Source organism: Pungitius pungitius, chromosome 5, assembly GCF_949316345.1.
Source record: "Pungitius pungitius chromosome 5, fPunPun2.1, whole genome shotgun sequence".
NCBI classification, from domain to species: Eukaryota; Metazoa; Chordata; class Actinopteri; order Perciformes; family Gasterosteidae; genus Pungitius; species Pungitius pungitius.
Window position 1 is genome coordinate 17,300,538 of NC_084904.1, and position 24,614 is coordinate 17,325,151.

The 24,614-nt window shown below is 45.0% G+C and overlaps 1 protein-coding gene across 2 annotated transcripts; it reads right to left on the bottom strand.

The window, feature by feature from the left end:
- Nucleotides 1-606: 606 nt before the first annotated feature.
- On the bottom strand, nucleotides 607-22,831 carry fgfr1a (fibroblast growth factor receptor 1a). 2 transcript variants are annotated; one of them, XM_037482845.2, is made up of 18 exons: nucleotides 22,200-22,831; nucleotides 18,523-18,703; nucleotides 13,392-13,625; nucleotides 13,177-13,266; nucleotides 12,501-12,673; nucleotides 10,295-10,418; nucleotides 9,255-9,445; nucleotides 8,798-8,948; nucleotides 5,759-5,949; nucleotides 5,214-5,359; nucleotides 4,870-4,991; nucleotides 4,285-4,395; nucleotides 3,246-3,436; nucleotides 3,018-3,140; nucleotides 2,863-2,933; nucleotides 2,635-2,772; nucleotides 1,882-1,987; nucleotides 607-1,765 (listed from the first exon to the last, which is right to left on the bottom strand). In XM_037482845.2, exons 2-18 carry the CDS (start codon nucleotides 18,674-18,676, stop codon nucleotides 1,589-1,591), a joined length of 2,493 nt encoding a protein of 830 aa, XP_037338742.2. In that variant the 5' UTR covers nucleotides 18,677-18,703; nucleotides 22,200-22,831; the 3' UTR covers nucleotides 607-1,588. The 2 variants fall into 2 exon arrangements, with proteins under 2 accessions (XP_037338742.2, XP_037338743.2); XM_037482846.2 differs by lacking the exon at nucleotides 8,798-8,948 and adding an exon at nucleotides 7,935-8,079 and having other exon boundaries at nucleotides 22,200-22,830.
- Nucleotides 22,832-24,614: the final 1,783 nt, after the last annotated feature.

Consider the following 24,614-nt stretch of genomic DNA (forward strand, 5'->3'; position numbering starts at 1 on the left):
TGCTTCTCCGCGGCAGTGCAGTACGAACAGAAGGCTAACTGCATTGACCCTGGCTGCAAGATTTTGGCCTGTTGCGCGGAGACTGCAAACCAGGTGACGCGTCGGCCAATGGCAGGAAGCCAGAGCCAAACACGAGGCATCAAGGTTGGTGTCGCTGATGGATGGAAGCGTAGCACCAGCACTCACCGAGCCATTCCCACGGCCATAAATCACATGTTTACTGCCGGCTGTGGCTCCGTGCTGGCCAACATTACGCCTGATGTCAGCAGCGCATTATCATATCTAATCAGCCCCCAGCAACCCGGGTCAAATGTTTGTGATTTACATCACAAAACATGAAAATCTCAATATTTATTGACCCGTTTATGGAGTCGAGTTCAAACTCTGAAAGCTTTGGCGGTTTGTTTTTCGATAGCATTTTATTTAATGTAATCCTTTTACGATGAAATACGTGTTCTGCAACCCTTCATCGGAAGTTATATGGCAGCAAAATGTAACTCCTGTTAAAGCATTTACAGTAGGAGACAAGTTCATCACATGGAAGGCATGCACAGTGGAAGTGCACGATGTTAGCAAATTACTCTGGATCTTAACAAGCGTGGCATACAACCAGGAACATTTAAAGTCGTGACCATCCTCGGGAATCAATGGACATTGAATGAGAGAACATCCCATGTTCCACAGACATCCAGCCACTCACACAACACATGTTTTCACAAATATTTTCTGATGGAGGAAACCCCAAACACTGAGTTAAGCTGTATTGCAGCTTTGTGTCATGAAAAGCACTTGGTTGAAAAACAGAAAACCCAATATATATTATATATTTTCTTTTTTCATGGATGATTATGCAGTAGGTTTATGGGGAATCAAAGCAGTGATTCAGCAAAAACAAACCCGCCACGTCATCCTCAGCAATTTAGAGATATTCTTATGTAACAACTGCCCCAAACGACTATATTAAAAATGGATCAAACAAAAGCATCCTTGTACAAAAGAAAACAAATCAATTATGGTAATAAAAATAAGAGTACAATGTAAATATATATTTATAATTTTCTAACTGTATTTACAATAAGATAGTGAATGATGCAGAGGGCCGTGGTGCTGCATGTCCTCTGGATTTGGTCAGAAAAGCAGAATATTGTCCTTCACTACTTATGAAACAATGAAGGGGAGGAAGAAACAAAAACAAAAAAAAACAACAACCAAAACCTGACATTATCGTAGTCAGTCCTTTTGAATCTCCTGACCCGTGGAATGCCCAAACTGGAAAGAACAGTGGGAGTCTGCTCTAATTTTTTTTTTCCTCCCGACACTGCTCCACACTGCCAGGCCCGGTAATACAAAGTGCCCCATTGACATCGTCGTCACCACCAAGAACTGTGGAGACGGCTGAACTCCTCGGCCCATGTGATCAAACAAGTTCTACGAGGCGTCTCTCCAAGCTGCTTTCTCACAGGGCACAGAGCGTTTTCTTTTTTCTTTTTTAGCTTCATCTCTGGGAATGTGGGGTAGAGTCCAACCCCACGAGGCAGGGAGCGGAGGAAATGTCAATGTCTTTCTTTTCTGAATCCACATGGAGGTGTCAGCGTTTCTTGATGGCTGCCCCGTTGGAGTGGGGAGGGAACTTTGGCAGGCAGGGCTCCTCTGCTCCGGCATCGTGGGAGAAGACCGAGTCCTCGCCCGAGGAGCACGTGGAGCTGCGGGTGTCGGGGTAGTTGGGGGAATATTGGTCCAGAGGTACAGACAGCTCCAAATACTCCTGTAGGCAACAAAGGGGAGGAGTAAAACGGTTTATTACATTTAATTTAAAAAAAACAACAACAACAAAAAAAACAGTTGTGCTTGTTATTGCGTGATGTCAAGAGGATTATTGACCTGGTTTGATGTCATGGCCAGGCAGCGGTCAAGGTCCTCAACCAGCTGTTTGAATGTTGGTCTATTTGAAGGTACCGCATGCCAGCAGTCCCTCATCATCATGTATCTGCAGAACAAGGGATATTAAAATGGAGCGGGGGGGAAAAAATAATAATGTCAACATGAAGTTCTAATATTTAGTCTAAAGTCAACATGTTCCATTTGGAGCTCCCTCAAGTGTGAGCCTTTCCTTTTATTGGGCGTCACGGTAATCATTGTTATGTAGCTAAGCACCTGGAATATTTGTGATACAACAGGGCAAATTTAAATATTAATACCAGACAATTTCTGCCTGCACAAAACGCAGCAGCAACACAGCACCTTAAGAGCCTTGCAGGCAGCAGCTTTAAAATGACGCATAAAGAAAAAAGCGATAAACCTGGCGATGGCCACGTCATCCCCCTCAATGCTGTAAGCTCAAAAGAGAAATCCTCTATTTGCAACTCATTAACCATCCGTTGCCAGAAACACCATCCTCATGGCGTCTCCTCTGTGATTACAACAATGCAGCAGTGTTATAACCACAGGGTTGTTTTGATCATATGTTGCACATGCAGCGTAAGGTGTCAAAAAATAAAAGACCTTTTTAAAAATTATAATTAAAAGCATCTGGCCATGCAGTATCATTTAATATTCTGCCCATTAGTTCCACCTCAAAAATGGATATTAAAAGCTCTGTCCCAGCAACGTTTTTGATTCACGGTGTTTCCTTACAGTTCATGAGTGCATGTTGAGGGCTTGTCCATTCGGTGACCTTCCTTCAGCAGCTTGAACAACTCCTCCACTGGGACTCCGGGGTAGGGAGAGCCCCCCAGGGTGAAGATCTCCCAAAGCAAAACCCCGAAGGACCAGCTGCAGACAGAAAGAAGGCACGTCTACATTTTCTGTACACTAAAATATATTTTTCTCCCATCACATAAAACAATGACATGCACTACTCACACGTCGCTTTGGTTTGTGTATATCCGGTCAAACAGAGCCTCGGGAGCCATCCACTTGACAGGTAAGCGTCCCTGTGAAGAATGAATGCATGTTTGCATGTTACCGTCTCAGGTATTGAGGCTTTACTGTGTGCTCTTGGAATGAAGGCTACTCACATTCGTGGTCTTCTTATAGTAATCAATGTGGTGGATATCTCTCGCCAGGCCGAAGTCTGCTATTTTCATCACGTTGTCCTCGGTTACCAAAACGTTGCGAGCGGCGAGGTCTCTGTGGATGCACTGCAGAAAAGACAGAAATTAATAGAAGTGAAGCGACGTCCTGGGAGAATATTTACTATTTAAAGACATTCCTGTACCTTTTTTCAACTTTCCCTTTATTCTTACCTTTTTAGAGGACAGGTACTCCATGCCTCGGGCCACTTGATAGGCACAGGACACCAGATCTTTGATTGACATGGTCTCCACGGAAACCTGGGCCGGGTTGTAGCAGTACTCCATGCCTGGTGGGCGCCGAGCTCGCAAGTACTCACGCAAGTTGCCCTTGGATGCGTACTCTACGATCACATACAGAGGACCTAAAAATAAAGAAAAGAGTAAATCACCACCATGTATTCACCCTAAAATGAGGCCATGTAACATACAATTTGGAGTATCTGTATTATTTTGTACATTTAATAGAAATGAAGGCGACAACCTATATTTACAACCATAACCAAATCCTTAAAACTGAAATATCAGACTGATGCGTCACATGAGTGAAGCGCGGGCAAGTAAAGCACCATACAATTTTTTTTCATCAATTAATTCCCTTCTTGATTTGTCGAGTAATCCATCAAACAGACTCATTGATGATGAAAATGTTTCATTATCTTTAACAATCATCTTCTCAATAAAGCTTCTCAAACCTACTCACAAGGCCATTGACATCAATTGGATTCTTTACACTTGTGAGTGACAATGTGTGGACTTGAACACTTTGACAGAATTGGGTTATTGGCCGGCGAACAAAAATAACGTGGTCTATCTGCAGAAGTTGTAAACACTTTGAAAGGAATAGACACACGCTAAAGAGTTACAACTCAATTTCAAAACAGTCACTAAAGTGGAGTGATCAAAGAGATCTGTGTTCCAGTGTGAAAGCAACAGAGCGGCGTGCACTGCAGGGTCATCCGAGGTTAACTCTTTAGTTTTTTTTTCGTCGGGGACTATTGGAGGGAAATGGCAGCAGCTGCGGCGATTCAATGTGAGAGTTCGGAAGTGGGTGTCAGACTGGTTTACTCATGCTGTTATACACATCTCTCCAAGCGGGGGTTCACGGTAGTTTGCACAACAGAAAGACAGACAACAGTGTGTGTGTGTGTGTGTGTGTGTGTGTGTGTGTGTTGGGCCGGTCAGCAGCAGACCCCAGACTGTCTGGTCCTACCATCCTGTGTGCAGGCTCCCAGCAGATTAATGATGTTCTTGTGCTTTCCAATGATCTTCATCATCTCCATCTCTGAAATCAGGTCTGACAGGTCTTTCTCTGTGGCATCAGCTGTGGGGATGAATCACATTGGGGCAATTAGGCAATTCTCTTTTGGGGAAAAAGCTCACACAATAATCATCCTAGAAAGTACATGCACCCACAGTTAGAGCGACGTTTGTCTCGGTGGAAATCTCCCTGAACAAAAGGCACTTACGGTAGGAGACAATAAATGCTACTCTCCCCACATCCTCACTCCTCTGTGCAGTTTAATGAACACTGTTTTATGTGCGATGTCAAGGGTTCTCATAAATTTGTACTCCGCCATCCCATTAGCGAAGTGGCTTGGATCCAGTGGCAGATGTCTTGGTATCCGCTCATCTCACTTTTGGAAGTTCTCTCATCCCTGGAGCACTGAGTTTAGACTTTGTTAAGATCTCTCACTATAAAATGAAGGGGACTCCCCTCTGCATCAACAGATTGTATTAGTGTACCAATCACCCAAAGATTAGGATTTTCTCAGAAAACTGAGAACAGCCAACTTACATTTCAACATTTTGACTGCAACCTTGGTCACACGGTTTTGTTTCTCTTTGTCAAGACCGAGCGCCTCTCCCATCACCACCAGACCGAAGCAGCCTTCGCCCAGCGGCTTCCCAAGGACCAGTCTGTGAGGAGGTGGCGAAACATGAGACAGTCATCAAAAGTTCAACACCAAATCTGTATTGTGTGCGTCTCTGTAAGTTTGGCCTTTCATTTCAAAAAGTTGATTCCAAACTTAGTTTTAATTAGAGACCCTGCTTTTTCTCAAGTTTACTCAAGTTCTCCACAGACTGCTGCCTCTGCCATCGGCTAATTGGAGGAGAGAAACTCGCTCTCCTCGTACATACCTGTCCCGAGGAAGCTCCCAGCGGGGATCCTGGGGCAGTTCATACTCAGACACGCCGGACAGCATCGGAGATCCGCTGGAAGAGAGGCGGGACGGACGAACCAGCATCACCCCGGAGTGGATGGAGCAGCTCGAGTCCACGGACACCTGAGGGAAAGAGGACTGACATTACTCCTCCCGTAGTGGAACGGATAGCAAGAACCTTTTTTTTAAAAGTTGACAGTGACCGAAATCTTTTTGACTAGAAGTTTATCAAATGTACGACCGTACTAAAACCACCCAAAGCAGTCAGGTCTTCCATGTGAAGGGAGAAGGAATACTCCTTGAATACTTACCGGTGGTACAATACCTCAGGAAGCTACAATGAAGCTGGAAGCCCTTTGAATAAAAGCTTTTAGTTTTCTGTTTGCAGCCGAGCCAAACGGCTCCAAACACATTGTTAAGCTTTGCATTTACGAAATGACCTCAACAAATGGCATATGGAGGGAGAAAGAAGAGATGAAAAGGTATATATGCGTTCCAAACCCCCTATCTACTTTCTGTTACCTGTCTGCGCAGCGGGATGCTTTTGGCCAGCTTGTGGACGGCCAGCTGACTGTTGAAGTCATTCTTCTTTGACGAGGAGCGAATCTTCACTATGATTGCGATGGCAATCATGACCGCGATGATAAAGAAGCCCACGCAGTAGATTACCACCTCCAGGTAGGTGTGGTTGGCCGGAGGATAGTGCGGGACCGCTAGATGGGAGGGGAGGGGGTGCAAGGTGACAGGGGGAAGGGAGGGGTCAGCTGTCATCTATGAAATTGCACTACGGCTGATGGATATGCTTTATATACAGTCTAAATCACACCAATCATACACATGCTTTCAAGTTTTCAACTGCAACACTAATAGACCAACACACACACACATACACACACACACTTGGAAAACCAGAGCCTTTGCCACAAAGAAAATCTGTTTAATTGGGGCCCAATTATCCCTCATTTGAAGCACATAACTTCACATATTTTGCTGATATGAAAAGTCTATGAATCACTAAACTAGTTGGGGGAAAAAACCAAAGGACCCTAATTTTTACACACCATTGTTTTGTTTTTTTAAACGCATTAATACTTGTAGCATTGTGATAGATAATAGTATCATTGTGCTAGATAATAGCATAACAGTGTGCAAAGGATCTGACTTTCATACAGAGCATCCACACTTCACACACACACACACACACCATTTTTCAACAACTCCATTCTACACCATCAAATGGCTTAATTCACATTTCATGTCTATTTGTAGGTCTAAAAAGCAGCAGAACACAAAGCATGAGGTCGATACAGCAGTTTAAACGCTCAACTTTTTAAAAATCCAAATGTATACTTTTGACTATTTTTAATGAGTTGTGTGTTGGTGCTGGTGATACAAACAATGTCTCCATTAAGAAAACGGTTTAATGTAAAAGAGAAATGCTAATTTATTTTGTAAAACAATCGTTCAATTCAGATCCTGTTTTTTTCCTCCCATTCAGTGAAAACACCGGGATTTATTCATACCACCTGTAGGTGTGTAATAGGTTCCACATTTCAGCAAAGCTGCATACCGTGGCTTGGGATGTGGCATTGTGGGAAGCAGCTAGAACTCACAAATCAGTCCCAACTGGGGTTCCTGTTTACACAAAAGACTACCCGAGAACCCAAATCCTGTTGAGGTCATTTATTTATGAATAGCCTTTATATTCTTGAGCATCTTCATTTCATACAGCTGCGGATTCTGTTCTGGTGTCAATGCACAATTAAATTTTAAAAGCGTTACTTGTTGAAGAGATATTCTAGGTCATTATTTAGAATATTACTAAATTGCTTATTTTTGTATTTCAATTTAAAATTTCAGTATTGGGGCTGAAAGCTATTACTGATTGCTTTGGTTTCCGTCTCATTGGGTGATTCATCATATTTTCTTTCTGTAAGCGCTACATGTTGAACAATGCATCCCAAACCAGGGGGGGGGGCAAACTGACTTAAGTGTACCGTTACACCCCTAAACCAACACCAGCGAAGAGGCTGACTGACAAGCCGCTTGATAATTGGACAAATGCCCATTCCAAAAAACGCAGGAATGAGACACATCCACCGCAGCGGGCCAATTATCAAAGCATGGCGCTGTGACCACAGCGGGAAATGACATGAGCAATACATGTCATTTGGGGCGGTTGTCAAAGAAAATCAGCTTTACACCAAAATGAATGCAAACACCAGATAAACAGCCGAACGGGAGAGACACCTTATGATCAGAGACGCCAATCAACCCCTCAATGTGTCGGTCTACATGGCACCATTAAGAACACCTCCGTGCATGTGGTCTTGCTTTTACCGGTTTCTATACGTTGATTGATTATTATTATTATTGTTATTATTATTATTTCTGTCACGTTGCATCAGGTAGCAGACAGATCCCGGGGTTGTTTGGCATTTGCTGATTCCATTTAAGAGACTGCAGAGCATGGCTCGTGCTCTTCCATCTAGCGAGTTTAGATGGAGCAGGAGCCATGCTGAGGAAACAGAGGGAGAGTTTTGAGTACTAGGAACTCGCTCTGGCTTCCTCCCACATTTTTCTACAGAAAATGGTCCGATTGGGCCATTTTCGGGTCAAATGTGAAGGTGGACAGCCAGGCTGGAGTTGGAAAATGGGGATTAATGAAAAAATAGGAAAGAGACTGAACCACTGATACCTTCAAAAACGTTCAACCATGCAGAGTGATAAGAGTACCCGATAGAATTGCCCGCCAAGCAGGTGTACTTCCCAGCGTCATCAAAAGACACATTTCTCAGTTGGAGGACTTCCATTTCCTTGTCCGTGGTGTTAAGGCCAGCGGTCTAGAAAATAACAAAAGAAGCAGACCCAACAAGGCCCAAGATGGGGAAGGGAACCATGAGTAAAAGGATTCTGAAGGAGAAGAGGGGTGGAGGAGAGTTCTCCTCCTCCATTCAACACCATCTGCCCAAAGAGTCACCGAGAGAGCCCCTGCAGGAGGACTCCAGTATCTGTTAGTGGAGGAGCAGGTTAGGTTCCCTCTGCGCTTCAGAAGACCGCATTGCGCAACCCCATCACCACATTAAATACCTCACCCTCATCTCTACATGCAAGAGATGGGTAACATGGAAAACTCCTCAGCAGAACAGGCCACACTCAAATCTCACACTCGTACGTCTTCCAAGGAGAAGAAAAAAAAAGGGTAGAAGCTTGTGAGCCGTGAAAGGAGGACTTTGAAGGGCAAGGGAGCGAGAGTAACAGAAGAAGATGGCAAGAGAAGCCCTTATTAGGAGGGCACAGCACAGGAATGGGGGCAGGAAGGAGAAGGGGGGGGTTCAACTCAAACCTGAGACTAAACACTTTCAACTGTTCTGCTGGGAATTTTCCATAGCGTCATTTAGAGTCAGGAGCACCGAGGCAGGAGAGAGGGAGGGAGAAACCGAGGGAGGGAGGAGAGAAACGTCTGAGGTTGCCTCGAGTTATGCGGCCCTATTTTTTTCCCCCAGGTGGTCCTAGAAGCGCCTCCACTGTGTCGCCCTCGCAGCGCGGCGTGGTGGTTACCTGTGGGCTCATATCTGGTGACCGTCAGCCACGCCGACTGATTGGCCTCTCCTATATAATTGGACACTTTACATATATACTCCCCGCTCTCCTCCTCAGTCACATTGTAGAGCGTCAGCACCTGAGCATCCGAGCTATTGACACCAGAGTGCTGGAAATAAAGACATGTGCAACACAGACAAAAGAGTGGCAAGATTAAACATGAAATTGGAGTAGATCACTCAGATAGCAATTATTGGATTGTTTGGGGGGGGGGGGGGGGGTTGGGTTCAGGTTTGAGAAAACATGATAAACTTCATACATTTCATCAGATGAAACCCCTTGCGCAGGGATATTAGCTTTAACAGACGACTATAGAAGACGTCTCCAAGTTGAAAACCTAGAAAACATAGTCGTTTTGATTTGATTCATTTTAACTGGCTTGTTGCTGCGAAAACGCTAAGGGAAAAACTCCTACCTTGAGGACACGGACATACGCCAAACCATCGGGACCAAGCCGGCTTCCATTGAACTCCACGTGCTTCAGCCACTGGATGTGAGGCTGAGGGTCGCTGAACACCTTGCACTCGAACTCCACGTCGCTGCCAACCACTGCGGTGCGGTTAGCCGGCAGGCCGGCCTGCAGGATCGGTCTGTGGGGGGAGCGCTCTACGAGACAAGCAAAAACACACACAGACGCCGATTTAGAGGAAGCCTCGCCGGCATTAAAGAATCATCTGCTTTAATCTGTAGTAGTAGCCATGTATTCAAATAGAATACTTTCCGTCTATTCTCAAAGCATCAGATAATATATTGGACTCTGCAAGCAATGCAGCAACTACGCAATATTAAAGACTGATGCGTACAATGAAGGTTCACACAGCTGACTGATTTTTAAACATAAACCAGCTAAAAACCAGGGTGTTGTTACTGCAAATGCCGCGGCGGACGGCAAACTAGGTGACCTGTATGAGACAATGTGTCAAACATAGATGGCAATTTCTTATCTTGAGAACTAAAGCAGTTGTTTTTACAGCTGTGGACTGATCGTTTTTCTTCATTAACGGATGGCCACAACCAGCGGTTATTGTAGAAATGAATTGTTGCAGCTCCATTTCGATGAGCGATAGTTAACGTACGAGCCAAGAATCTGGACAAAGTTAAGTGGCGGGTGACAAAACCCTCCCCTGCCTGAAGCAACATCAACGCTCATCAGGGTCTATAAAGGCAACGGGAGCAAAGAGACAAAAGCGTGGTGGTGTAACTGAAGTTCCTTGAGGAGTGATCCCTTTTATCCTCGACATGGATCCATTAGTCAAGCCACAAGTACACAGGCTTTATTCATCAGACAGTCACCGTATCAGACCTACCCCGTGCTTTTGTGATAATCACATTTGAGTGGTCGGAGAATTCCACGACTAGAGGCATCATGATTATTCAACAGGTTATTAAAAGATAAGCCAATAAAGCTCGATCATGTTTTAAAACGGAAACTACACAATTCGAACTGAAGCTTACCGACTACGTCGAGCTGGTAGGTGTGATTGATGCTGCCGTACTGGTTTTCTACCAAACAGGTATAGTTTCCTTTGTCAGAGGGCACCACAGATTCCATGATGATGGTCCAGACGTGGTCACGGACCTGAGGATTTGAGATAAAGCAAAAGTTTACAGTGGATGACCCGACCAGAGGGAATTTCCGCTCCTCGTAATTATTTTTGCATTTGTTAAAAAAAAATAATTAAAAAAAAAAAAACGCATTTTCAGAGATACAGTCTGCATATAGAATCGTCTTTGGGCCCCTCGGACGGCTCTCCCAATGTTTGTGAGAAAGATTAGAGCAGAAGATGACGCGCGTGGCACCTCGTATGTTTGAGTCATATAGTGTACAGCACTGAAGGCGTCATGTAAAACTCAAAGTCCATTTACCATTAAAGCAATCTAATTAACATTAATTTGGACGACTGTCACCAAATCATTGCGGCATGGAACAAGACTGTAATTGTGTTCAACAACTAAAACCAGGAACCAAAAGAACTTCTTTCTTCCAATATAAGTATTGTAAAGATTTATTTTCTTGTTAATTTCAAAGCTTCGGCAAAAAAGGTCAATGATGTGTGATGTGATGATAAGATAACACACCACTCCCTCTTCATGTGCCACCACCCAACTCCCTCTTCATGTGACACCACCTAATGCTTCTAAACAGCGGATCTTTGTCGAACCAAACAAAGAACACAGGAAAATATGTTCGTTTTATACACATCTGCCCCAAACCAGTCTTGTTAGCGCCAACTGAAGTCTGGGGCTTTTTTCTAAAACACGCTATAGATTTTTTTTTTCCATAAATCTGCCAAGACCGGCAGTGTGTGATTAACCAACAGACCTCTAAGGCAATGGCAACATCAAACATGCATATACACAGACTGAACCATACGGCTTCCCTCATTTAGCTAAAACGTGATGAGGGAGTCCAGCTGCCTGCTGCCAGATGTGTTGTGCTTGCCTTCATATACATGTGGTCGACATTATTCCCTCCCTCCTGCACGTCTTCATGCAGACGATATGAACAATAGAAGCCCGGTCATAAAAAGCAAGAGTCTGGGAGGGATATGAGCGACGGCCCCGGACGCTAACGCAGACCTTTGCACCTTTAACTAAAAAAAAATAAAAAATAAGTAAAGTAGAAGAAAAAAGAAAAGAAAAACCAGATGGTTGTGTGTGTGCTGCCTGGCTGGGCTGGGTGGGTGTGGGGCTCGGGGAAAAGGAGTGATGCAGGCAGCTTAAAGGAAACTCCTAAATCTGCCCCAGCTGGGGTGGGAGATGGTCTAGGGCAGCGCGAAGGAGGCTCGACCGACACCGCGATGGGATGAGCAGATGCAGGGTTGGAGGACGGGTCTTAGTGCATATGCATCAAACACCTGCGAGCCAACCGCCACTGAATGCAGCAGTTTGCATAGAAGTAAAAAAGGTACAAAAAAGCAACAACATTCATACAGCTGCCAAAAACAAAATGTTTTGTCATGCAATTATCATGAGACCCCATATCATAGGATTAGATTGTGAATGGAATCCTTTAACCCAACATATATTTAAGGGGCCATGGCAATATTTACCGTAAAATGTGGTATTTACAGTTAGTTGTAACCTCACATTTTATCAGCAACTCGCATCACATTCAAATAAAGATGGCCCGGAAATCGGTTGGTGTTGACACCGTAATAAGTTAAACCTCGCCAGTTTGTAAGTACACGCAAGTTGGCGTGGGAAACATTGTGTCCAATTTGTTGTGACACCGAGCAACAAGTGGCAGCACAGCAATGTAGCGCACATGTGTGAAAGGCATCCTCCAAACAAAGTATACAAACGGAACCATTGTGCTTCAGTGATGACATCAGCACAACAGAGGCTCCAGTATCACGGTGGGTGTTCTGCTACGTGGATGTAATTACAGAAAAGACGATGCGCTGAGTCCTAGAACGCTATCCTTCGTCCCAACGTGTGGCTAGGATTGCAAACCTGGAGCTATTCTCACTACGGCACGAGGTTTCTTTTCGTGGCATCGGGTTTCATCTCGTCTGGTTTGGTTTTCAGACGAAATGTGAAACTTGCCCGTCTTCACTTGCGGGATGCGTTTCTTATTTTCCCTCCACTAGTGACGAGAGAACGAGCTTGGAGAGATTCACTAAGAAATTCCAACCATGCATCATTTTTAAATGCTAACCTTGAAGCCTCCAATGCGATGGTCTCTCTTGAACTCCTTGCCGTTCTTGTACCATTTCAAGGTGGGCGTCGGGTTGCCGCTGGCCTGGCATCGGAACTTCACCGTCTTACTGGCCGGGACGGCGTGAAGCTTTTTCTCCATTTTTTCTGGATTAGCCCACTGCGGGGCCATCGCTAAAGAATAGTGAGAAAAAAAAAGAATAAATAAAGGAAAAACAAATACTTCAAAATGGTCTCAGTTAAGTAGTGGCCGGGTGGGTCGGGGTGATTTAAAGCTCGGGGAGTCACAGTAGGAACTCAAGGTCGGCGTAGCTGCCATGCTTAGTAGCTGGATTCTCTGTGGGCAGAGTGGGCAGTAGGAGCAAGATAATAAAAGGTGTCCTAATTACTCCAAGGACAAATTGGATTACCGCTAAGGTCAACCACGATTAGTCACAGCAGAGATACTCCTCATGTCGAGGCTGTAACGGAGGCAGCGAAAACCCTGTGATTCAGAGCGGAATCACTCACATGAGTGTGACTGACACACACACACACACACACAAATTGAATAATAAGGCTTACAAATACGTGACCGATGATGACAATTACTCATACCCATGTGGTTTGGGACACGCGAGTAACGACCACTTCTCACTGTAGGATTAGTAACTGGAAAAGAGCAGCAGCACACTTACGCAGCAGTTTTTGACTGCCTAGGAGTTTGGCTTCCTCGGATGAGGACTCTTCCTCTTCATCGTCGTCCTCCGACGAGGCCTGGGTTTCGACTGGGGAGACACAGACAACGGTTCCCGTTAGTACTGATCCACAGTGACACAACGTGTTCAAGAGCAAACCAACACGTATGGGCACAACGACAAGATGATGATTCATCTCGGTATTCCTCCTTCACCCGTGACGTTGAAGTAGCCGCTGTGGTTGCCGAAGGTGGTGCACCCGTACAGGCCGGAGTCCGTCAGCTCCACCGTCTCGATCACCAGCTGGGCGCCGCGGATGCGCGTGTGCTCTCCATCCACCAGCGCCTCGTGGTCTTTGGTCCAGTTGACGGCGTGGGGGGAGTCTTTGGCAGGGCAGCTCAGGTCCAAACTGTCCCCGAGATAGAGAGTGAACAGCTCCGCCTGGGTTTCTACAGTGGGGGGGGGGGGGGGGGGGGGGGGGGGGGGGAAGGAAATGGCAGGGGACAGGTTTTAACCAAAGCTCTGTAGTTATTTAAATGTGAAACCATATGTGGCTTGATTAGAAAAAAAAAGGTAAAAACTAAATATAGGACAAAACCAATATGTCATTCAATATGAGATAAGTGCACAATATATAACTAAATGATAACGGAACCTCTTTAGGCACCCGGAACCCTGTCAGGGAGGAATCAAGAGGAGAAGAGCAGAAAGAGTCCTTCCGTGATCTCCTCCGGGCAAACGGCCCGCCCAACCGCTCCCTCAAACCAAATCATACCCAAACTGAGTTAAGGGCAAATCGTCAGGGAGGCAAGAAGCTACTTGGTAAATTCAATTTAGGAGGACGGAGGAGAAGGGAGGTGTCACGAAGCGAGACACCTGAGCCCCACTGTTCCAAACGTCTACGTAGTCCGCGGTAGGAGGAGGAGGGGGGGGTAACCCGATTACGCTGACACGTTGTACATCACGATAGTGTGCGGTTTGTTTGCAGTAACAAAAAAGGCGAAGGCGAATTCGCTAGACATTTTTTGCTCTGTGATTACGAACCTGTGCTTAATTATAATTAAAAGAAATTAGAATTCAGACTTTGTGCATGGTAGACTGCATCGTTTTCCATATAAATTATTTTTTATATGAGATTTTATTGTAATTATTCTTAAAATGTCAATGAAATAATTCTTTGCTTCGATCGGTCTTTCAACTCGTCGGGTCGGCTGTAGTTTAAAACACTTGTTGTTTTTGGCCCGCTAGCGCCACAGAGTAATCCCCCGTGGTAGAACCACAATGTAAAATCTGAATCATTTCCTACATCGCCCCTCTGCCGTTACAGCAAGAAAAATAGAACTGGATTATCAAATGCCATCGAGGTAAGCGATCTGTCAAGATGAGATTATCATTAAAAGTTCAAGGTGCACCGTGTTTGTAAAACACACTTCCTCAGAACAGGAAGAACATCTATACAACACAAGCACAGCATCAGCAGACCTGACTAATCCCTCCCTCCCTCACAACAAAGGCCTCCAAACAATAAAGGGGAAGAGGGAGCGGGGAGTGCGAGCCAGTGAGCATGTGCACAGGAGCGAGAGGGAGAGAGAGGGAGAGAGAGAGAGGGCCTGCAGCGGCAGGTTCTAGCGCCAGTTGCTATGGTGACCCCACTTGGGCCTAGTAAAGGTATTTCCTGGATCACATATGTCTGACAGGCTCTTAATCCCAGCAGGAAAAAGGGGCCGGGGGGGGGGGGGGGGGATCAACTTTCTCCTCAAATACAAACCCCAAACAGGGTGGGGGGGGGGGGGGGGGGGGCAGAAGAGGCATTTAGTGATAAACGTTGGTGATCAGACCGGGACACGGCCTTAAACCCAACGTCTCCGCACCATGTGTGTGTGTGTGTGTGTGTGTGTGTGTGTGTGTGTGTGTGTGTGTGTGTGTGTGTGTGTGTGTGTGTGTGGGGGTGGGGGCTATTATACTCCTGTCCCCTGCGCTCTAAATGGAGATGCCACTGATAAGACGGTCAACATCCCAGCGGTTAATCTGGCCACAGGCATCATAAAGTGCCCATAAAAGCTGTAAAGTTTGCTTGTTCCTTTATTGTCGGGCCACAGTCGGGACCATTTGTGCTTCCGTGACAACCTACAAAAAAACTAGAGTAAGATCCAACGCAATGTAGTCAAACCAACCTGCTGCGATCTTAAATATATACATAAAATAAAAAAGTATAATAGTCATTTTCGGAATTATTTATTTGATGCCACCAAGGATATTGTTAACCCTCCGCGCTGAGGGGAGGTGCCGCATTACAGAATTTCTTTTGAATCCGAGCATGTTTGATCTCGTTAATCCTCCTGCCGGTATGATTGGATTAAAATTAATTAAAGACCATATTTCCAGAAAGCAACCCATCTGGAATGTGTTCCACCATCCGTGTGGAAGAAAAAAAAAAAAATTGAGTGACATCTTAAAAAATCAGCCTAATGATATTAATCATGAAAGGATATTTATTTTGTTGAATGTTTTACACTACAGGAGCTCCGCAGTCTGTTCAGACAAACAAAAACAAAAATGTGCTCCGGTCTGTGGAACCCACTCCGGCTACGAAATAGGAAGCAATATTCCGCGTGAATGACTTCTGGGATTTCCTGCTCTCCCTGGAGGTTGAAGGCCGTGAAGTCGCGCCGGTCGAGGCCCTGCGAGTTTCCTGCGGCGGTTCGAACGCACCACAGTGAAGGGGCGGCTGACATGTTGGGAGGATTGATAATGGACAAAAGGCAGGACTAGCAGGAAGCCATGCAACAGGATAATGCCTATTAGCAAGCCCAAGAAACTAGCTAAGCTAGTGTCCCTCCTGAAAGGCCTCCAGCGGAGGACCTTTTCATTCCTAAATGAGCCTCTGACAATCAGCGTGGATTAACACATGCGAGCTACAAGAAATTCTTTGTGTCATTCGAATGAGTTCCACTACATTTAGTCCCACATTGTGGCTGCAACGGCCCTGAGAAACCACGGCTTCCTTAAAATAGTTCGTATGTATGTTGTCTAAGGAGACACACGCTCACACAGCTTTGAAAATAAGATTAGAAAAGGTTGTGCAGGGACACAAGTAATCCATTACAGCTTTCTAAAATAATTTTCACCACAACCTAGATGACCGTGATTTACAGTTTATGGTTTCTAAGTAGTGTCTTGATTTAAATAGAGATGGACTGGAGTTATGTTCTTCTAATCATGCTTTAGTAGTTAATGTAGTAGCACTACTGCTCATCCTCTGTACGTAAATCGCGTTGTGGAAAATTCAACTTCTTTTAATTTTCACTTTTGAACTTATTCAACACAGCTGAAAATGAAGAATGGACGAAAAGGAAACAGGACATCTGTTTCTTTTCACATCCGAGTACTGATGTCATCATTAACATCCATCAGGAAAAAAAAGATGGTCAACAACATCTTGCCGTGACTGTATTTTGCATCTGAGCTTAATGTGGGCAACACATGGGCAGATCCTTCGCAACAAAATAGGTCATAATATTAATTTCACTGTCACGATCCTGTTCTTACGATCAATGGGTTTGCACCAAACGATAAAAGCATAGGAGTTGATCTGTTACTATAACCATAATGAACAATATGTTTTGCTCGAGTGGAAATAAATGAAAGTCGAATGATTGTGGGCTTATCCTAAAATCCTCATTTGTTTTGTCCACGCAGTCGAGCTCCTGTGGGCCTCGAAAGAGTCTTTTTTAAGACTGTGGCAGCTCTAGATATTAAGAGCCCTCAACTCAAGAGTGAGCAGCTCATCAACTCGGGACTGACAGCAGAGCATCCATCCCTCTGGGAACGCAATTTAAATAACTTTATGACATTTCACGGTCATATCCAAAAAGACGTTCTGAAGTTGAAATAATTATGAGAACACACAAGTTGCACCAAATAATCTAACCAAGAAAAACTTCAAGAAAAGGGCTGCAATCATTTAATGTCCTTCCAGGTGACCCTTAAAAGAAAATAGAATGAAATGAATTTGTTCAGGAGGAGTTTCTGTTCTTATTTAAACAACGGAAAACAAAGAATCATGCATTAAACGGGACCATTTCCATCTAGCTGTTGTGTTTCCCCAACCGAGACAAAGGGAATGCAACCAAATGCTTCTGCTGTGATTGTTTGTCGACAGCTGAAGCCATCCGTCACCCGGCAGGAGGGGGGAGAAACATTCCCAGGCACCAAGACAGTGGGGGAGCAGCAGAAAAAGCACAGAGGCGCATAGATAGTACCTGGCCATTTGGTGATTAAGGACTGGGTGGAGTGTAAATGCATCAGCCCCCCCCCCGCCCCACCCCCACCCTCATGGAAACTCATGGCTCACCTTAGAAGACAAACATTCCCCCCCAGAAACCTTATCCTCTGGGATAAGGGAGGGCTCCAACAAGCATCTTCTTTTCTTTTCTTTTCTTGGAGAAAAAAAAAAAAGCCCATCTAATTTATGGTTTCCGTGACAGTTAACTCTTCTCCGTGACAACGAATACCTTTTCATTACAAAAGCAGGAGAAGAGCGTGGACCGGTAGGTGGTGGGGCCGCCCCGAGGCTACAGATGGGAGTCATTTACCTCCTCCCTGTCCCGCTGTCGGCTTAAACACAAGCCGCGCAAAGTTGACTCTGCGGCTCACAGCCCAAGAGAAACCCTCTTGCTTAATTACTCTAATTATAGCGTCGAGCGTCATCATATTCTGGTGCTGCTCCCCGCTTCCGACTGCAGAGCGTATACATCCAAACCCATTTACCCGCAAGCCCGGGCAGCTTTTGCACCGCTGGACGGAATCCAAGAGACACATTTTTAAGGATTTGATTTCAGTGCCTCGTTCCCCTTTTCAGAACTTATCTTGTGCATCAGCCAGACTGGGCTCAATTTTTAATTTTTTGTAAAGGCAATCCAAAAAAGATGCACCGGCCATTTCAAGAGCAAAAAAATAATAATTTGAGTTGCATTTTTTTTTTTTTTTTGAGAAGAGAAACCATTTCCCACCTCTTGGCTTAGTTAGCCAGGAACAACAGAGACGGTGTTGCTAATAGTCAGAGACAGTTGCGCCACATCCGACACAGCTAACTTCACTCAAACATCCGACTCGGGCAAATGGGGGCGGTGGAGGAAACACTGACGCTAGGAGAAGGACGGACGGACTTCACCGAGGCCTGGAGTGCGTTAGGATGGCAGGCCGTTACAAAAGAGCAAAGCTTTGATTGGCAATGCACTGTTCCTCAAGTCAAGAGGCTGCTTTTTGGTATTAAAAAAATGCCTTTGAGTTTAAAATAAAATAAAAAGTAAGTGTCAGTCTCTCTAAGATATCAAGCAGTCTTACCTTCGTCCGTGTTGGCCGGCCGGCTCTGCGTCCTTAGGACTTGGGAGAATAAAACCAGACACAGAAGTATATTTGGCCTCATCAGCATCCTGCTGAGGGAACTACAGCTGCTGCCCTTTCTGCGACTGCAACTCCATTCAGGCCGTCGGGGCATCAGCAGCGGCTCATTCGCAGTAAAAAACTGAAAAACAAGCAAACGGTAACAGAAACAAATTAGTCCACCACCCCGCGAGAAAGCCTCGTACCCTCGACATTTTGTCACGAGAAGGCAAACTATTGGTTGAAATCAGTTCAGAGCAGGTCGTGAAGGCAGAACGCAAATCTGTTTTGTGGCTTTTCAAGAAAGTAATGTCCTTTTTTTCCCCCCCCCTTTTTCTTTTAAACAACAACAAATGGCAATCTATTTCCGTGGACACGGAAATTCCTCACTCGTCTTAAAAGAAAAGAATATTCCGTATGTCCACACGGTTCAAGATAGGGACTCGGGGGCCGCCTTGTACAAGAACACTGATAAGCAGCTCGCCCTGATAGCTGCGGCAAGCAAACACGCGATACGTCTTGCTCAGCTCTTGGGAATTAAACATTTTCAAGACTTCAAAGCAACAACTGAAGCATGAACTCTTAAAGACCGTCATGAATGTGGAGACTATGCTAATGTTTACGCAGTACCCTCCAAAAACAGGGCACAGTACTGTTGGGTGACCCTCACATGCACATCTGCTTGCATCATAACCTCTGCAGCATCTGGCAACAGAGATTAACACTTGCCCCGAACCCCTATTGAGGAATTTGTTTGAGACACACACACAAAAAAAAGAAAAGAAAAAGAAACCCTGTTATGTGACACCCTTGTAGAGAGAACGCTGGGCCATCATTTCCACGCTGAGAGATCTATCACCCAACAGTTGGTTTTGGCCCCAAAGCCAAAATTGACCCCCCCACCACCCCCACAACCATTTGCTCGCATGAGTTGACAGGAGGGGTCAAACAAATGGCTCTTTTTTTTTTTTTTTTTTGTAAATACTGAATACAGGCCTCATCAACGAAGACCATACAAATCAATGGAGTCATAAATTAACCCAATTCATCACAGTCCAGCGTGTAAAACAAAACCCGCCGCATCACATGTGGGCGCAAGGAGCCAAAAGTCATGTCGGGCTGCAGCTGTGGGTTTCCTCAAGAGGTAAACCATTGTGCGAGTGAGCGTCGCTCAAACAGTCACTGTGTTCCCCTCAAAAACTCAATTTCACTTTCTCAGAAAGCTCTAGTGTTCCGGCAGCTGAGCCGTGTCGGGGGGGTCCGGGGGGGATAAAGAAGCGTGGCCATCGCGGCTCCGTGAGCAGTGACTCAGGGTTTGGGAACGCTCCAAAGAAAAGTGCTCTCTGCCTGCCAGACAGGAGGGGCCGCAGAGAGGAGGCCGGCCGCGGTCCCCCTGGCCCTCGTCACTATGACAACCGTCAATAATTGAGAGCGGAGGAAGCAGCTTCTTCTTCTTCAAAAAAGAACGATAGGACACTTGTTCATCTTCCTGGGGAGCGAGAGTTAAAACAAACAGCGTCGTCTCGCCATCCACTCACAGGGCAGAACTCTCATGAGTCACTGAGAACACAAACCCAATGTGGGCCGATATTAACTAATTAAAACCCCACCGGGCTGCAAAAGCATGAACACTGTTCACAATTCCTAAAACAATTTTCGTAGAAAGATCCGATTAGTATCAGCCTCAAAAATCCAGCGATTGTTGGGCTGCAGTTACTGTTCAATAAAATTCCATTCTGTGTAATAAAAAGTCAATGTTCAATAGAAAAACATGCTGCCCGAGGAGATGTATACATATATACAGCAGAACCCAATAACCAAACTGAGGGATCCCTGCCAAATAAGAGCGACCCACCCAGAAATGGGGGGGGGGGGGGGGTCACATGGAACACATTGGGAGAGAAATGACACAGGGGTCAAAGTGACACAACAACACATCTCACACCTGTGAGCGCTCCAACGCTGTTATCAAAAGGTTTGTTTGCTCCACTGAACCGCACCAACGGGCCAGACAAACCCCACGAGCCGACCCAAACTGAAAAAACACACAGCGCAGGGTGGGGGCATCGCTCGCTTTTTTTTTTACATTTTCAGATCGGTGATCACAAATAATCGTTGTTAATTATAATTACACTACTAAGCAGAGCATTAAAGTGACTGGTCGCAACAATAAAACTAGCAGAAGAAAAAACTTGTTTTTTTCTGCCGATCAAACTCAGTATAAGAACACGCGAGACACATTTAGCTTCTCTCATCACACAAAGACAAAGGTTACAGGCCTTTACCCATAACACGGCCTGCACCATAATTACTGTTCACCGCCATCCGTGCATAACATTCCTCAGCTCCCAAACGACGGAGCCCCCGTCCCTCGTTGTCTGTGCACTCTCAGCCAGCAACAGGCCCCAGTCTGCAGTTCAGCGGCCATAAGAGCATCAGACAGCCTCCCCGGGCTACTGTTTTCACAAAAACAAGAAACTTCTGGGTTTTTTTTTTTTTTACTTTGCTTTCCTTGCAGCCTCACGAACCGGATCAGTGATTTTGCCGTCCGGGTGCCATAGAGGGAGATCAGGTGTCATGAAGATTACACTCAAATGCAAAGACCACGGGCGTCAAGCCAGCCGAGACGGAGACACTCGGTTTCATGCTTAAAAAGTCCTTTAAAAAAGTACATTCACTTTAAATTGACTATATGTGTATGGGGGGGGGGGGGGTGTTAAACACAACGCAAAAACCCTGGAGAGGACACAGACACAGCGTGTATCTGAATGAAGAAATCCCAGAATGCATCCACACGCGGTTAAATTGAATGCGATGCCTCTGGAGACCAACTTACAAAACAGATCTGAAGGATCGCCAAGTGAAATCTACTTACTAGGAATATCAAATGACTGAAGGTGGCAAGGGAACATTTGATTAAACGTCACTTTTCTTAAAGTAAAAAAATACATGTATGCACAAGGAGCAGCCTGGCAAATGAAAGGGCTTCTTTTTACCTCAGAGAATTTAAGAGCTTTCTTAACTGTATTTGCAAGAAGTGGTTCACATGGAAGGAAACTATGAGTTTTGTTTGGTGGTTTTAAAGACAGGGACCTGGAGGCTTTCTGCAGAGCAAACACATGACAACAGATCAATGAAGCCAACCCCAAATGTTAATTTAAAAAAAGATAAAAAGATACAGGTATAGGTACAGCAACATCACGTGCAGTTTCAAACATTTGCTTTCTTCGTTGTACCCTTGATGTTATTCAAATGCTGTAATCTGATCAAAGGTGCCTGCTGTGACTTAAGAAAAGGGGCCCTGCGGGACTTGTTTGCGGGGCTGCAGGCAACATTCGGGGCCTTCTAACTCCACCGTTTGTTCCCTTCTCGTTGCCAAGCGTGGAGGAGACCGAGGTGTTTCCACGCACGAGACAGACCCTCGCCGCCCCCCCCCTCCTTTTCCCCTCCACTACAGGGAATAACATTTACAACATCTCCGAAATAAAAACGACTCCACGTGAAAATAGATTTAACACGCCTCAAATGAAATAAACTAATTGAAATGACCACACTGCCGAGAACAATCCACGAGGCTCTCAAACATCAAGTGAAGCCACTGAGAGAAGAGGAATCAAAAAGGGGGTCTCCGGGCTCACCTCGCCGGCGGGGGGCTGTGAAGCAGCCAGTGTGGGTCAGAGAGGGAACGCTCTCTACGCGGCAGTAAATCCAGATGTTGACGTGCGGTCCGTTGGCGAAAAATAAATGAAGATCTTGGCAGAACGTGCGTGAGAGAAGGAGGAGGAGGAGGAGGAGAAGAAGAAGAAGAAGAAAAAAAACGGGGGAAAAAAAACGTGCGTCGCCCACAACGCAAAGAAATCCCAAATGAGCAAAAGGAGCGGAAGAGAAACTTCCTAATTGGTGTTTGCGTCTCGTTTCAGCGTTTGTCTCCCGTTTATCTGATCGAGCTCACGTTAAACCTCATCCGAAGCCTACGCGGTAGTTCCCGAGCAGCCGTGGTCCCGTTTTATCCCGAAACACTTCGCTCGCGGTGAAACGAAGTCGCCTCACCTCCGAAAACTGAACCGCGAAGTTGTTCAACTCACTCCAACAAAATACCTGCAAACGAAATCTCGCTCGGTGTTGCGCGTCTATAAAAGACTCGAACTTCAAATAATCCTAGAAAGTATTTGTTTGTTTTTTTTGGAAGATTCCTGGCGAAAGAAATGCGGTTAAACGACGTGAGTACGAGCTGCTCCAAACCTCCCCCCTTATTACTGAGAATGTGCGCATCCTCCGGACCGTTGTGAAGACAGAAGAAGTAACAAAAGCCACTTCCGGTTGCTTACTACAAAATAAAGGTGACATCGCCAACTAAAAGTAAAAGGGGACTAAAGTAGGATTAGTATAGACGCGCCACATGGATTTGTTGAAGTGGAAATGACTGGGTAATATAAACGTAGTGATGCATTTGTTAATGATAGAAAGGAAACCCACCATTACATACATTTGGAGAAAAAACACCTTTTATTTTGATACGTTCTATCCCCCGCCCTCCCACCAAAAGTAATTCACCTGAAAATGGTGTGCATCTGCACCATACTACAATCCAAATAACTTTTTACAATAAAACTTCCAGTGTTCATTTAACACTGGAAGTTTGTTTTTCCACACATTGCTTGCTTTTATTTTGCATATTTTACAGGCGGAACTCGGACACCCTTATGGTCGTTACCTTTCAGCTTGATGTAGGTCTGCACGGGGTGGCAGAAACCCGGCTCCCCCTCGCATCCACGGCACCAGCTCCCCACCAGCTCCTTGCATCGTGGCATTGGAGTCACGAAAAAACACAAAAATACGTAATAGTAAATAACCACGAATAATTATAGTGTTCCTCGTGGGTAGGAACTACATACACTCACCTATCAACCACTCAGCACTGATTATGACTAACACATTTAAAGAAATCTGACACCTAAAAAACATGAACAACCACAGAGTTTAACAATATTCCCATACAGCCAATGAATTACACAGACCCAATAAGTAGAAGACAAAATTCAATCTTTTGGTCCCACGTAGACATAAATGAACAACAACGCATATATGTGTTGCATTTGACAAAGAATTTGATTTTTAGTGAACAATAACTACAATTTCAAAAACGAACAAAGGGTAATGTTCGCATTAACGCCAAGTAGGCACATGCCGATGGTAGACGTGAGACGACAAAGGGACGCTGAAATGTTTACTGACTAATAGCTGGAAATAGAATGAGTAATGTGTGTCCGTGGAGGGACATTCATTTTCATTAGGACATTAAGAATTCAAATAACCAACGTGGATGCCAATACACTGACAGAAAGTAAGCACTCACAATAACTTTCCGTTCAAGGCAACTTTAAAATAGCTTTGTTGTGCTGGCGTGTAGATTTGGCAGCATTTCAAACAGATTCAGAATTTCAAATGCAAACTCAGCGGCCACAGACGTTTGCGCTGTCTGATCAAACACATCGTGCGGCTCATATGGCCTTCGATGATTTCATGTCACAACGAACAGATAATTGTCGACTGCAGAGACACACGCGGCCCATCTTGGTAGTTAGATTAAAGAATGGGATGACCCAGAAACAGGTTTGTGTTTTAACATGCGTTAGCCGTTCGTCTTCCATGCAATGTTCACCCATGTGATGTTAAAGACGTCCACAAAGTGGGTTCCTTTACTTTATAGAAAATCCAACTTGAGTATTTTGAAGATCAGTACTAAGGAGTCACTTTCAAAAACAACAACTGATCCTTACGAAAGGGCAGTTTATTGACGAAACCACCATCTTATTGCTCTTATATTGGTTGTAACACACGGCCTAAACTGAGCTCATATCAGTAAACACTGGGGGATCTTGGCACAACATTAAAGGTTGTATGATGTGTTGGTGCTGTAATCCATTCATCTAAAAATGAAATTCCAGGGAAAGCATCAAGATACAAACGTAGAGTAAGACAGGCGAAAGATACTTGAAATACTGCGCTGGGAACTTCCCATTAAAGTATATTTACAGGATTTTGAAAGTAAA

Coding starts and splice junctions, on each gene's coding strand:
- fgfr1a (XM_037482845.2), bottom strand. CDS start 18,676: ATGCCCCGACGGCCTGAATGGAGTTGCAGTCGCAGAAAGGGCAGCAGC. Junction 5,950..8,797: donor CACCAGATATGAGCCCACAG/GTAACCACCACG, acceptor CCTCCCATCTAG/CGGTCCCGCACTATCCTCCG. Junction 3,141..3,245: donor AGTACCTGTCCTCTAAAAAG/GTAAGAATAAAG, acceptor TCTTTTCTGCAG/TGCATCCACAGAGACCTCGC.